The following is a 15,803-nucleotide window of genomic DNA, read 5'->3' as shown; positions in this document are numbered from 1 at the left end:
ATGGCACCATGGAATTTCACCCATGTAGCTGAGTTTATTTTCATGGGGGTCTCAGACCGTCCAGAGCTGCAGATCCCCCTCTTCCTCGTGTTCCTGCTCATCTACGGGCTGACCGCACTGGGGAACCTGGGCATCATCACCCTCACCAGCGTGGACTCTCGACTGCAAACCCCCATGTACTACTTCCTCAGGCACTTGGCCATCATCAATCTTGGCAATTCTACTGTCATTGCTCCTAAAATGCTGGTTAATTACTTGTCTACCAACAAAAGTATTTCTTACTATGGGTGTGCAGCCCAATTGGGAGGATTTTTAGTTTTCATTGTGGCAGAGATTTTCATGCTATCTGCAATGGCCTATGACCGCTACGTGGCTATCTGCAACCCCTTGCTCTACATGGTGGTGGTGTCTCGGCAGATCTGCCTTCTGTTGGTTTCCCTCACCTACTTGCAGAGTCTGATCACAGCACTCACAGTCACCTCCTGTGTGTTCTCTGTGTCTTACTGCTCTTCTAATGTCATCAACCACTTTTACTGTGATGATGTCCCTCTCTTGGCTTTGTCCTGTTCGGATACCCACATCCCAGAAACAGCAGTGTTTACCTTCTCGGGGATTAACTTGTTTTTCTCCATGACGGTGGTTCTAGTCTCCTACTCCAACATTGTCCTTGCCATTGTGAGGATCCGTTCCTCAGAAGGACGAAGGAAGGCCTTTTCCACCTGTGCCTCTCACATGGTGGCCGTCACCGTGTTCTATGGCACTCTCCTTTTCATGTACTTGCAGCCCAGGACCAACCACTCCCTAGACACCGACAAGATGGCCTCTGTCTTCTACACACTGGTGATCCCCATGCTGAACCCTGTCATTTACAGCCTGAGGAACAAGGATGTGAAGGAGGCCCTGCAGAGATTCCTCAACAACCCATGCCGATCCCTCAGACTACTGTAAATTTAGAAGTATGATCATCTTCAACAAAGAACGTTCATCTTATCATGGCAACAGTGCTCTATTATGAATTGTCACTAAGAAATTGAAAGCCATCAGTTTTAAATGCAAAATTCTTATGTGTGTCCTAATTTAACAAACTCAAACAAGAAAATTATATATGTAATTTAAAATAATGTTTACATTACATTTTGTAAATAAATTTCAAGTGTCCAAATTGCTTTACAGTTTCTGAATAGGAAGAAAACTATTTGCAGATATCAGAGGTATGGCAAGAACGTTTTTATTTGAAGGTTGTAAGATCTAAGATTATCCCCCTTGTAAGTGATGTTTGCATCATTTTCTTCAAGAAATTTCATGGTCTATCTTTGTCACTTAAATATACTTTACATTCAACTTGAATTTAAAGGAAAAATTCTAAATAAAAATGATCAATACATTCAAAATAGGGCATGTGGAAAACAGGCTACATTTTTAACTTTCATTTTTTAAATTGTTTACATGTTTGAGAGGGGCACATACTCACGTGGGTCACCAATTAGCATGGGGAGGGTGAAGTTAGTGGTGCAGGTGGGTGGGATGAATTGTAATTGTTTTCTTTTTATTCTCCTGGTCTTCTGACAGCAAGCAAGGAGGGACCACTCCTTGCTGTCAAACTACACAGTACCTGGGGACAGGAGACAATCATTTGATGACAGATAAGGTGAGGAATATTCCAAGGGTGTTACTTGAGTGGTTTTCACAGTTCTGAGATATCGTTGACTTCATTGCACCAGATTTAGAAAAGAAATCTTATCAAAGACTGTTGGTTGATTAGGTCCACCAAGAGAGACAGATGCTTGCTGCAAGGCTTTGGCAGTTGTCCAAATTGGTCTACTTTCTACCCTCTGATTTGTCATTTGCTGGCCTGGATGAGCTGGCCATCATGTTCCCCAAGGGTATCTAGGCATGCTGTCTACCACATAGGCATCAGCAACTGAGGAGACCCAGTCCTGACACATGCTCTCCAAGATTTGGCCTTCTCTTGTGATTTCCAAGTGGCAGGGATTTAAGACTAGGGATGTTGTTGTGGAGTCCCCAAGCAGCCTCACTTGGGGAAACTTCAGTCTTGATTCTTGTATGTACCAGCTACTGCAGGGTCATTAACTACACCAGACAACACACAGACTGGTAAAAGGAGTTGCCTTGTCAACTCTGCCTCCAATCCATTTCTCACACGAACTGACAGGTGCCATGAACTAACCTAGCCCCTCCCACCACAGGCCTGGTCCACATACACCAATGAGTGCTGCAGTATAGTGAGGATAACCCTATTAACCCTGCCAAGGCCTGTCCTCAGCCTGGATTTTTATATGTGCCAGCATCTGCTACAGCCTAGCCCCAACCATGCTGCATTTGTTCTCTCTTTCGTGTGCACCCATAAGTGCTTCAGCTTAGCTCCCCACAGACCCAGCCCACATGCATATGCCCTAGGTGCTGTCACCTTGAGCAGCCTGGCCTGCCCACAGTTCCTGGCTTCATGTTACCAGCAGGAGCTATAATCCAGCAAGGGAATATCCATCATTCCCCTACCAGGCCTGATCCCATCTCTGGATCTTGTACCTGCCAGGGAATACTGAGATCCAGAATAGGTAAATGTTTAAAGGAGGACTCTGCTGCAGATGGATTCTCACCTGTCCACAGGGTTTTTCTCCAGCTAGAAACTTTCATGGAAACAAAAACACCTATTCACAAAAATTATTGCAATTTGCATTTCAGATCTCAATGGAAAGAAGCAAAATTAGAGGCTTATATTGTTTGTAGCACGGTTCAACTTAATTCTTACTATCATAAACAACAACAAAGAATTTCCCAGTTGTCTTTTTTATGGCTTTTCTAAGTTTTAAGTTGTATTCTGAGATACTGCCTTTGCCTTCCTATTCCTCCTATTATTAGCAATCCTGAAAGATTAAGGGTCTGAGATCAGGGTACCAACTACACATTAGAACAAGAGATTCCACTGACACCAGTGCTTCCCAGCGAGCTTTACGGGCCTTAGGAGCTATGTGCTTGTAACAGCAGGAGTTGACAATACTTATTACTGCTAGTAAATTACATTGTCACAAACACAGTTTCAGAGCAGACTAGGGAAAATTGTCTTTAAGGGCAGGGACAGAATTTTCCATAATATTGTGTGTGTTGTGAATCAGTTTCCGACACAGTTGGAACGCAAGAATCAGGAAGAAAGAAGCTCCTCATAGGCAGAGTGACATATTGGCAGAATGGTTGCTTCCAGTCCCTGAGATATCATGGTCTGCTCGACTACAGGCACCAACTCCCCGGGAAGGGGTATCTACTCGACGAGGAAGGAATGCTTCCCAGCAAAGACAGCTGCCCAAAGACTGAGATTTTCAGGCTGCCATTTGATCATGTTGGGATTCCGAATTGTGTGAATAAATAAGCAAATAAATAAGTAAATAAAAGGAAAAAAGAAGCTAAGGGTAGTTGAGGTCTTTCTCTCTCTCTCTCTCTCTTTTTTTTTTTGCTACTAAGGGTCATTTTGACTGCACAGTAGAGGTAAATGAGATTAAGTCTGGAACATCCCGAGTTTCTGTTAGGATTAGCACACTTTGTGACTATCACCAATAACATCTGCAGCTACGGAACCATTCATGGTGTAGTTCCTTTAGAAATGAATATTTGGGTTATTGCATCGCAACAGACAGGCACAACCAAACAAGGTGCTTGCTAAAGGTAACACACATGAGAATACCCAGACAAGAAGGCAGTTACATTAATGAACAGTTACACATAGGAAGATCGCAGTTGTCACAAACAATCCATCCTGTTATGAATGTGCTTGGAGTGTCTACATATATTATGTTAGGGAAATATGCTTGTTTCTAAAGAGTGCAAGCTGTATTTCAGTGTGCTTGATTTATATATTGTAAGCTAAAGAATAAATGTCACTAAAGTAATTTACCTGCTTTTACGGGAAACAGCTTAGTAGTTTCTCAGTCATACCGAGTTATAATACATTGTTCTAGGAGTTAGGATGTTGCTGTTATCTTTATTTAGAAGTAAGGTTATTCAAGAAGATGCATATGAACGCCAAGTTGAATAATTATGTGTTTATTGGACTGGGCTAAAGGACGTGCAGGTGACTGGTAAACACCATTTTGGGTTATGTCTACGAAGGTATTTCTGTAAGAGTTTAACATTTTACTTTCTGAAATCAATAAGGTGGCCATCTCTAGTGGGCTTAGGCAAAGTTTTAACACTAGAACACAGAATGTTAAACATATAAATGAGTATGCGTGAAAGTAGCATTAATGGTTTATTGAAATATTTATGAATAAATAAGTTATAATAAAGAATCAACAAATTGACTTTCTCATCTTAGGCATGAAACAGGAAGGTGGATTTAAGATTGGAAAAGTCGTCTTACTTCCTCCACCTGCTCCTCACCCACTCGCCACTGTAACTGTGACAAAGAGGGACTCACCAGCCTGAAGAGAGCAAACAAAAAACCAAAAACCTGCAGTACTTCAGGCAGCCTAGATCTATTGACTCATTCTATTGTTAGTCCCCTAACCACCCCCCAAAAAATGTACATAAAAATGAATGCTCAATAGTTTCCGTAATTTTCCTCAAATAAAAATGCTTTTATGCCACTCACTGAGATATAATATTGATTATGACTATATCTTTTTATTATTATTTATTGTTGTTATCATTTTAAGATATAGTTCCATAGGCCTTGGGATTTCCCTTAACCTCAAATCAAGTCCCCGCTCCTCCACTGAGTTTCCCAATATTATTACTATAGTAGAAGTCTTGATAAACAGTCACACGTCCATCATTGCGGGCATGGACAATGGTAGAGAGTCCAGCATCCTATTGTGAAGATACAGTTAACAGTTGCATTGGGAGTCCATCTATGATCTGGAAGTAGAGATGCATACTGCATTGTGTTCTCACTCCTGGATTAGGACTACATCTTTATATTCCTTTCATGTTTTTCCATCTATCGTCAAATAATTCCGAATATGAGCTGGTAGAGCGCTCGTATTCAACAGCTTGCCTTATACCTCTCAGGTATTCTAACTGTTACAGTTGCACCACTTCTAGATTTTTAAAATTCTGTAAGTTGAGGTATGAATTGCATGTAATCTATAAATTTCTGGCTCATGATCTTTTTTACTTTTGCAATTAATATCTAGTGCTTAGTTTTAAAGGTGATTTGTGGTTATTACTATGTAATTTACTATTACACAAATGACTTGCAGAAAGTTCTAAACAATGGTATAATTATAATCCACTTCAAAAGTCTAAAATTTTATATGAATTTAGTTTATCCTTTATTGATCTAAATATCTATCTATAGAAATTTCTTTGTCACCCGTCTGTGTATCATCAGTCTATCTCATTGGAGTATTTAAGCTCTGGCACTATTTCGTTGGTGTTGAAATAGTTGTGGTCTATATATCGGGGGTAGTAGATGTCTAGCACTTTCAAGGCCCTCTACGCATCATGTACCAATTGCTACTCACCTTCCAGGTGTGATACACAATATGTATGTATATTGGAAATTGTATTGCCATTGAAAAGTCAAATTCAATGTGCGAAGAGTACCTTCCTCTTAATTCCAGTTACATGCGTGCACACATACATACACAATTGCACATGTATATATATATATATATATATATGACAGATTACTTTTTTTAAGGTCTATTTATTTATTGGAAAGTCAGATATACAGAGAGGAGGAGAGACAGAGAGGAAGATCTTCCATCTGATGATTCACTTCCCAAGTGCGCAATGGCCGATGCTGTGCCGATCCGGAACCAGGAGCCAGGATCCAGGAACTTCTTCCGGGTCTCCCACAGGGGTGCAGGTTCCCAAGGCTTTGGGCCATCCTCAACTGCTTTCTCAGGCCACAAGCAGGGAGCTGGATGGGAAGTGGAGCTACTGGGCTTAGAACCGGCGCCCATATGGGATCCTGGCGCATTCAAGGCAAGGACTTTAGCCACTAGGCCACACCGCTGCCGGGCCTGACAGATTACTTTTAAAAAAAAGATTTACTTACTTTTTATTGCAAAGTCAGATATACAGAGAGTAGGAGAGATGGAATAAGATTTTCCATCTGATGACTCACTCTCAAAGTGACCGCAATGGCCGATGCTGCGCCGATCCGGAGCCAGGAACCTCTTCCGGGTTTCCCACTCAGGTGCAGGTTTCCAAGGCTTTGGGCCGTCCTCGACTTCTTTCCCAGGCCACAAACAGGGAGCTGGATGGGAAGCCAGACTGCCGTGATTAGAACTGGTGCGCATATGGGATCCCTGTGCTTGCCAGGTGAAGACTTTAGCCACTATGCTGCTGTTCCAGGTCCCATATTGTCAGTCTTAAAGGGTCAGTGCACAACACTCTATGCTGTCATTTCACATGCAGAAGTGAATGAGTGAAGGATTACAGCCATAATATCCTTACTGCTTACAATTGTTTTGAAGGTGAATGTTTTAAAATGTAAATGAGGAACAAATTCAAATTAAATGCATTTACTTTCGTCCTGTGTTGATGACCTCAGTGTGAAATATAATTTAGTATATTGGACATGTGGCCTTCTCAGAGTCCACCGGGCTCTCTCAGCTGTGATTGATTGCAGCTGTTCATATGGACAAGCACAGACTGAACGGCTGTTTGTTGAATGCAGTGGATGACCCTTCACTGCTAAACTATGGGATTAGATGAAAAATGGAATAATTATCCGGAAGCGTTGGTGTGTCTCGTTATCCTAATTAAATGAGATTCCTTGAACTCCATCAGCATTGGTTCTGTGTCCTTAGCTGTTATTTGCATATAGCATGATATGCAGATATCTTGTGCAATCTTTCTGTAAAATGGATCTATCATAATAAACTGCTTCTTCAGGATCTGGACTTGTGAAATGGTGTTGTCAGTTTTTTTGAAATTTCATAAAACTATACTCACCAGTCCTAGTTGTAGCTTTGCCATTCCAGAAATGAGTCATTTAGACATTAGCTATAAAAGGACTTTCACATGGATAAGTGATTTGCATTTAATATTCTTAGATATATTGCAGACTTACTTTAACACATGTGACAGCAATTGTAATGAATCAAATAATATCAGTAGAATATTAAATTGTGATAAATAGATTTACCTATTTAAGTCAACTCTGTGTTCCCATGGTTAGGTCTGGGTATAATAATATAAGTAGTTATTGAAATACAGGATTTTCTCCTTAATGTACTGACTATAATGCAAAAAGTTAATAAATTAGCACTCCAGTTCCTGTGTGAATAATCACTTCCTTCTGCTTTAGTCTTCATGTTTTTCACTGGCATGCATTAGGATTAACCTAGACAAAGGTTTTTTACTTGAGATGAGAAGATCTGAGAACTCAATGATGTACATTTGCTCAAATATAAGTATACAAGTCACATTCTGCCCTCATCATGTTTACTTAGTAGGTACAAACATGACAAATATAATGTAGAGTATGGGGACTCTAGTTCATTTTTGATGTTAGAGCTTCAGTGTCCTATAAATAGGGACACACCCAAGTCGTTTCTGTAGGTTAAATAAAGCAACCAATATTGGATTTGCTTACCATCATCCATCAAACGAACTGAATTAATCTATGGAGTTTATCATTAAAAGGGTTTCTGAAAGGAGGAGATAGCACAAAATGGAGAGTTTCACCATAAAAATTAAACATTAATAGAGTAAGAAATTATCTGAGTCAATATTTAATGTGAAACAATTATTATATTCTCGATTGTCAAATTATATCCACATTTGATTGCTTAATTGGAAAATCATGTCACCTGGGAAAAAATGGTGGGGGAAATTAAAAAATACCTGGGCTCCCTGAACAAACAATAGATCATTAAAGTGCTATAAGGTGAAAAGGTTTCAAAATTTTAGAAAGGGCCGTATTCTAATTTCCACTGTGTGTTTCCCACCCTGGAAGTAGTTGGGGAAATCTTTCATGACAGTCTGTGAGGTTTCTCCCACTCCTCAATTTGTTATATTCAAACAGAAACTTGCTGTATTTATGTATATGTACACACAATATATATACACAATGCATGTAAATTGATGGGTTTCATAGTCTGAGGCAGAAGTGAAGATCTTTTACCTACTAATTCACTTTTCAAATTGCTACACAATCAGGGCTGGACCAGGTTCAAGTTGGTGCTCAGAATCTAATCTTCCTCTCCCTGTAGGAAAGAGGAACCCAATTTCTTGAACATTCACCTGCTGCTGCCTAGTGTGCACATCGTATGAAGCCTGAGCACGAATCAGAAGTCAGGCACTGAATTGAGGCACTCTGATATGAAATCATGTGCTTCAAGTAGCAGGTTTTCATTCCCACATAAACTTTCTTGGTTATTAGTGGAAAAAAAACATGTTGGATAGCGAGAGAGAAATGGGGTAGGAATTCACAGCCAATTCAGATTTACAATCAAAAAGATAAGAAAATCCACAGAGCAAATATGTGGCTGAGGATAGCAGTCTTTGACTTGTAAGTGGAGTGAACATATGGCGGAGGTTCAGTCTTCCAGCAGGATGAGCTTCTGTAGTTGGAGGGTATGAGATGTTTAGAGGGGTTGGGATAATTTGGGGATATGTGGAAGAGGTATTTGTGGAAGAGGTATTCAAAAGTCATGTCCTTGTCTCTTCAATTAGAATAAACACAGCAATGTGTGTAATATTTTTATATCCCTAAACACAGCGAGGAAGGAAGATAAAGTATCACCATGTTTCTAAATTTGTATTGTGAAATATGGAAAGCTTGTTAACATTATATAATTAAAATATGTTAAAACATTCTAAAAGGCATAAAACAAAATAACAGCATATATATAAAATGTTCCATTTTGATAATCCATGCATCACATTTTTATTTACCACCAGCAGAAATCAGTCAACTCTTGAATACACAACCTGAAACTTCAACTGCTTCTTTTCTCATAGAAAATGTTCATAGTTAGGAATCTCACCTAATTACGAATTGTCATATATTTATATAATGTGCAAACTTATTTTCAATTTTAGTAAAGCAAAAGGTTTTCCAAGATTCTTTTATATAAAAGAGTAATTAAATTTCACTTTTTTGCATAGACAAAAAGAAATATAAATTAACTGAAACAACATCTATCCCTTGCTGACTTGAAAAGACTTGAATATTTGGTAATAATAAAATGAATTGACTTTCTTTTCTGCTGCTGTTGTTATTTTAACCTTTTGAGACCTAATTTAAAAGCTGTAACATTCTTCTTTTAAAATGTAGAATTCAATGGCTTATAGCTATGCAACCATTAACCAATTAATTTTAGTACATATTTGTGGGTTCCCGAAAAAGTGTACATCTTAGCTATTAGTTCTCACTTCCCTTCAGCAATACCCACCATCTGGATTCGTGTTCATTCTGTATATTTTAAATAAATGTTATCATAATATGTTGTATTTTATGTCTGTATTTTGCCACTTAACTTACATCTGGATCTATTTGAATTGTGGTGAGATTATTACCCTATCTGGATTTTACTCATTTTGAAATACAGATTATCCCAGAGAGAAAATCCAATCTTAAGTAAATAGAGCAAAGAAGCTGGTAGCATCATTTCAAGGCATACTACAGCTTTAGGTTAGTTCACACAAGTTTTTATTTTAGAAAAATCGATGAACAGAAATAAATCTACACATTATTGCCATCTGATACTTGACAGAAGCACATCTTTGCACATTGGAGTAAAGACACTTCAATAAACCATGCTGGGAAAACAAGATAAAATCACAAGACATCTGTGATTCATGTTTTATTTCAATCTGTCATCTAGACAAACAAACACAGTGGCTGAAATACCCAAACATCAGCCATAAAACTGCTAACCAAAAGATAATCAAAACATAAGCCATAAGACTGCTAACCACCATAAGAAAGCACTGGGAAATAACTCAAATTTTAGAGTTTGCAATGATTTTTTTTTTAGATAAGATCATCAAAAAGACCAAAAATAGACAAGTACATGTGAGAGGTTTTTGCACAACAAAGGTGTTCATAAATAAAGTGAAGAGTCAGTTTTAGAATGGGGAAATATTTGAAAACTATTCATCTGACAATATTGAGCACACAAGGAACTCAATAATGCTGCAGTTAAAAATAATTGAAATAGGCACATTAATTGCAAAAACATGTCTCAAAATTGGAAATATAGTTTATAGGTGTGTGAGAAGAAAAGGCCTTCTAATTGTATGGAAAAAAAAGGCTTTATGTCTAACCAGCAGTGAAATGAAAATGAAAGCCACAGAAATAGCTGTCTAATAGGCTACTAATATAACAACAATAATAAATGGTGAGTGGAGTTTTAATTGGTATTGCTATTGTTAGAAGTAGAATTGAGCTTCTAAAAATCTAAAATTGGAACTACCACAGGAACCGTAATTACCACTACTACATACGTAAATGTAAAATTACCCATGCAGGTACAGGTTCCCAAGGCTTTGGGTCATCCTCAATTGCTCTCCCAGGCCACAATCAGGGAGCTGGATGGGAAGCAGGGCCACTGTGATTAGAACTGGTATGCATATGGGATCCAGGAGCATGCAAGGTGAGGACTTTGACAGCTGGACTACTGTGCCAGGCCCAGTTTCATAAATTCTTATACATCTTTATGACAGAGTAGATTTTACTCTTGGGAGGCAGTACCGACCACTATCCAATAGTAACAGTAATCTCCTGAAGCACTGTGGTTGGATATTAACTGCAGTAATGGATTTCATGAAAGTAACTTTGGAATTGCCATGTAAAAAAACCAAACATTTAGATCATTCACTTAGAGATGGGCTTAAATTTCCAGTAATATAACCAGTTAAATGACTTTAGGTCAATGATTAGTTTATCTGAAGTTGATATCTTTGTATATGAGAATAATAAAATCTAACTCACTTGTGGGGATCAAAATATATATTTTCAAACTATTACACGCCACAGATGGTTATTTGAATAGTAAATTCAAGGAAAAGTAAATTTTATTTAATGTCACAATTCCATCATGATTTCAGATATCTATTTTAATGAAATTGAGTTGATACAAAAATATTCTCTATGATTCCTTCAATTATTGGTTTAGAACGGTTGAGTGATTGCCTTTCATCATGTGTCACCACAGACCTAGCAGATCATTATGATGTTTTGTTCCTTTCCTTAATTTGTCTCCACATTTTGTCACTAGGGAATATGCAGCACATCCTAGATAATTAGCAGGCAAGGCTTTTTAAGTCTCTCAGATATGTGATGATATGAATTAATTATGTATTATCTCTTCAGAGAGGTTCACCAAGAAGGAGGAAACTATATATTCTTCCTACAAAGAAAAAAATAAGGCTGTCTTCTCAGAAGACAATCCACTTCTTCATTAGCATTAAATGGTTTAGCAGTATTGATTTTGATGATCACCTCTACGTGAATAATTTCGCATGAAGACTGGCTTTCAACTTCAGACATTTGTTGGTAACTTCCAACTGATTCCTTCAAATACAGCATGAAAAATTAATATAGCCATTGTTAACTGAGGCTGCTTGGACTTGGGTGGTGTGTTAGGGTATTAAATCCTGTGAAAAGGTGTCCTGGAACAATGAGACATATTAGCGGTACTTGCAGCAAACTGCAAGCAAGTCTACTTAGAATCTTTTATGGTTTTTAAATCAAAATGTCTTTATAATTGGGATATTTTGAAAATATAAGCAACAAATAAGGAGTATTTTGTAGGAATATAACAAATGTGATATTTAAAATATATTTTAATATAAGTGTCTCAGACCATGGCTTACAAACAGCAAATAATTTTGTGCAAGAATTTTACATAGCAGTAGATGGTTTTTTCCTACTGTTTTTTTTAAAATTTTCTTTGAAGAATGGGCAACATAAACTTGCAAATACATAGGATTTTAAGAGTTATGGAATTATTGTAATCATCTCAAGTAATATTTTTATCTATCATCACAGCAGAAGTTGGGTGATTGTAAAGATTTCATACATTTTATCTGCATATATTCACTGTGATAATAGCATAAACAGCATGTTTAAAGTACATGTTATAGGTTCAAAAGAAAAATAGAAATACGCTTTTCTACACAAGAAAATAGGATAGTTTGTACCTTATTGTCAGTGTCTCTCTCTTAACTCCTACACCTCTGACAGCCAGGATTCTATCTCCACTTCTGTAATTTTGACTTTTGGAAGGTTCCTGTTTCAAGATGATATGAATGATTTCAAAAAGTGTGATTTACTCCATATCTGAATTATTTCATTCAGAGCAAAGTCCTTGTTTCGTCCATGCTGTCACAAATTGCAAACTTTTTATTTATTTATTTTAAAGATTTATTTTATTTTTATTGGAAAGGCGGATATACAGACAGGAGAGACAGAGAGGAAGTTCTTCTGTCCGATGATTCATGACTGAATAATAGCGTATATTTCATAAGTAGATATTATCTATCTGTATCTATGAGTGAATTTCTAAAGACCCATACAAAATATGTATGATGAATATATTATACATGAATTTCTAATTATTGGACCTCTCAAATTGTTATGTATACATTACAGCCCACATATGTTCTTTGCTGGAACTTAACCAATGTAAGATTTTTGATGGAAAAGTGTGTCTGTATATTACACAAGATATTTCCCAAGCCATGTATCTGTGTGTGTATTACATATCTTCATTCACTTATCTGTTAATAGACATTTGTTCTGTTGCACACACAGATATATGTGTCTATGTATGTATATATAGAGAGATATGAAATCATAGTGTACTTCTTAAATATATAAGCCTTTTGTTTGTCAATCACAGTTCTTCAAATCTGAAAAATTCTTAATTACCAAATAAATAAAGACAGAGTTAAATTTTTTAAACTATCAAAAGGAGATATTGTTGATACTGAAAAGGGATATAGAATTAATATGCAGAAGGCCTTAAAACATCTTATTAATCATCACTATAACCCTCCTCTGCCACCATTTCCTGGATCACAATGGCCAAGATCCATAAGAAGTAAAAATTAGAGAATTTTAAGAATCACTCATTGTCTCTTGAGGCTACCATAGTTTCATGCTCTAGGTTTGAAATGTTGCTGGAATCCCAGAATATTTTATCCACAGTTCTACAAGAAAGAGCTACCATTCCATTATGGCCCAGTAATTATATGCTGATTTCATCTGACGATAAATCTGGAACTCCAATTGCTTCTCAAATTGACATCACTGTTCTACAGTTCCAGTGTTGTAGCCAGAAGTACATGTGTATGCATGCAATCCAGGTAGATCTGGTTAAATGAATTTGATTGGACAGCTCCCTTTGCTTCATTAACTTCTCTTTCTTGCTTATTAAATGAAGCAGTATCGCCTATCACTGTAATATGTTAAGTCAGTGTTACCCTCTATCCTAGACTCGATTTCTCATTGATAGTAATGTGATGTGCTAAATGTTCAAATAGGCATTATTGATCCTTTACAGATGGTGGTTTCTACAATGTTGTAAAAAGAATGTAAAGCATCTGATACTAATTCATGCAAAACTTTTGCTTTTGCAATAATAGATTCCTATATTCATGTCTTTAATATGAGGGGATTTTATTAAAAAAAAGAAAAAAATGTAAATTAAGAGATAAATGTGTACATCTGTATTTAGAAAGGAAAATTCAGTGTGCTGGGAGTGTTATAAACATTTCTATTCCAGAATAGAAAAGGTGTCATGTATCTTGAAACATATGAATATACCCACTAAACTTCAAATAAAATAACATTAATCTAATCCTTCCTTAACTGAAATGTGTACAGCCACACCAATTCAACTCATGAATAGTTGAACTATTGTGGAGTACAAGTCAACATAGAAAAAGAAAGCAGATGCACTTGATCATGGTTATAGTGTTCTACAGTTATAAAAGAGGGTCCCTTAAATGTAAGATCCCTTAGCTTTGTTTTACATGGTCTCTGTCTCTCTAAGAATACTGAAAATATCTAAGTACCAGCAAAAATAGAACTGTACTAGAAAAATAAAAGAATAAAAAAGATCATGGATGTATGTCTTAAGTTAGATCATAATTAGAAGTATTACAACTTTATTGCACAGAAATTTGAATAAATTAATATTCACTTATTCTACTATTATAAAAACAGAAGGTAGAATTTTGAATCCTTTGTTTTTACCATAAAGAAACTTTGAAGTTTTGAGGATCGATGAATGTATCTATCTTTCTTTCTTTGTGTGTTTTTGTATGTATGTGTAAATGTGTATATTTATTATGTGCAGATATAAACATTTACTTTCAATTGAACATTACACAGTAATTATATATACTGAAATAACACATGGTATCACATATGCATCTGTTCAAAAATTTTAAAAAGAAAAACACAGTCAGTCATCTGCCTTTGCTATAAATGTATTTGTTCCTCTCTTCCTTGCATGATTTACACAAGAGTCTTATGCAAATGTATATTTTTATATGAATTCTACTTTACCTTACATAAAAACTATCTTCTATGTGCTATCATGAAGGAAAAAATCTCCATGACCTATTTAATTGCTATGATTTTTTTTTAGGTAGTAGTGTGTGAAAGTTTATAACAATCCCTTTATTTTCTTCCAGAAGATACAGCAGAACCCAATGGGCCTAAAGAATCTAACAACGCCAGCTGAGTTCATTCTGCTGGGAGTCACAAGGCAACAAGAGCTACAGCTCCCTCTTTTTGGTCTCTTCCTTTTTATCTACCTGGTCACAGTGGTTGGAAACCTAGGCATGATTGTTTTGACACAGGTGGATCCCCACCTACAGACTCCCATGTATTTTTTTATCAAACATTTAGCTTTCATTGATCTTGGCAATTCTACTGTCATTTGTCCCAAAATGTTGGTAAATTTTGTTGTGGACACAAACATCATTTCCTATTATGCATGTGCCATGCAACTGGCTTTCTTCCTTATGTTTATTATTAGTGAATTTTTCATCTTGTCCACCATGGCCTATGACCGGTATGTGGCCATCTGTAACCCTCTGCTCTACAATGTCATCATGTCTCCAAGACGTTGTCACCTCCTAGTGGGCATCCCATACTTCTACAGCACCTTTCAGGCTCTGTTGTTCACCATTAAGATATTTATGTTGCACTTCTGTGGCCCTAACATTATCAATCATTTCTACTGTGATGATGTTCCCTTGTTACCGATGCTTTGCTCAGATTCACAGGAAATAGAACTGTTAATCATACTATTTTCAGCCTTAAATTTGATCTCCTCTCTTTTGGTCATCCTATTGTCTTACACCCTGATCCTGTTAGCCATATGTAGAATGCATTCTGCAGAGGGCAGGAAAAAGGCATTTTCCACCTGTGGCTCTCACCTGACAGTGGTGATGGTGTTCTATGGGTCTCTACTCTTCATGTACCTCCAGCCCAAATCTGCCCACTCCTTTGAAACTGATAAAATGGCTTCCGTGTTTTACACATTGGTGATCCCCATGCTAAATCCTTTGATTTACAGTGTACGGAACAAACAAGTTAAAAATGCCTTTCACAGAGTATTTAAAAATCAGTATAACCTTTGTCCTTGATGATCAATATTAATATTGGTAGCCTAAATTATGAAAAGGAAAAATATAATTGTGATACTGATTGTTAATGCTTTTAAGGTTTGGAATATATAAACTAATATGAGTTAATTGCAAAAATGTTTGTCACAGAAGCATTCTTATTTTTAAGGTTATAAACCATAGGTTTGCTCTATATTTTTGAAAGTATCGACCAACTATGTCTAAAAAAATTGTGCTTGTTTCGC

At 36.8% G+C, this 15,803-nt stretch overlaps 2 protein-coding genes across 2 annotated transcripts; both read left to right on the top strand.

The window, feature by feature from the left end:
- LOC121172188 (olfactory receptor 8J2-like) lies at positions 1–948 on the top strand. Its single transcript, XM_041004032.1, has one exon. The coding sequence runs from the start codon at positions 1–3 to the stop codon at positions 946–948; it is 948 nt and encodes a 315-aa protein (XP_040859966.1).
- Positions 949–14,637: 13,689 nt separating this feature from the next.
- Positions 14,638–15,579, top strand: LOC121172263 (olfactory receptor 8K5-like). The gene has a single exon (XM_041004115.1). It carries the CDS (start codon positions 14,638–14,640, stop codon positions 15,577–15,579), a length of 942 nt encoding a protein of 313 aa, XP_040860049.1.
- The last annotated feature ends 224 nt before the right edge of the window (positions 15,580–15,803 follow it).

The sequence above is a fragment of the Ochotona curzoniae genome, unplaced genomic scaffold, assembly GCF_017591425.1.
Source record: "Ochotona curzoniae isolate NIBS_2020 unplaced genomic scaffold, NIBS_Ocur_1.0 scaffold_3171, whole genome shotgun sequence".
In the NCBI taxonomy this organism is placed as follows: Eukaryota; Metazoa; Chordata; class Mammalia; order Lagomorpha; family Ochotonidae; genus Ochotona; species Ochotona curzoniae.
Note: the sequence above shows the minus strand (reverse complement) of the source record. Positions and strands in the feature narration are given on the sequence as shown.

Coding starts and splice junctions, on each gene's coding strand:
- LOC121172188 (XM_041004032.1), top strand. CDS start 1: ATGGCACCATGGAATTTCACCCATGTAGCTGAGTTTATTTTCATGGGG.
- LOC121172263 (XM_041004115.1), top strand. CDS start 14,638: ATGGGCCTAAAGAATCTAACAACGCCAGCTGAGTTCATTCTGCTGGGA.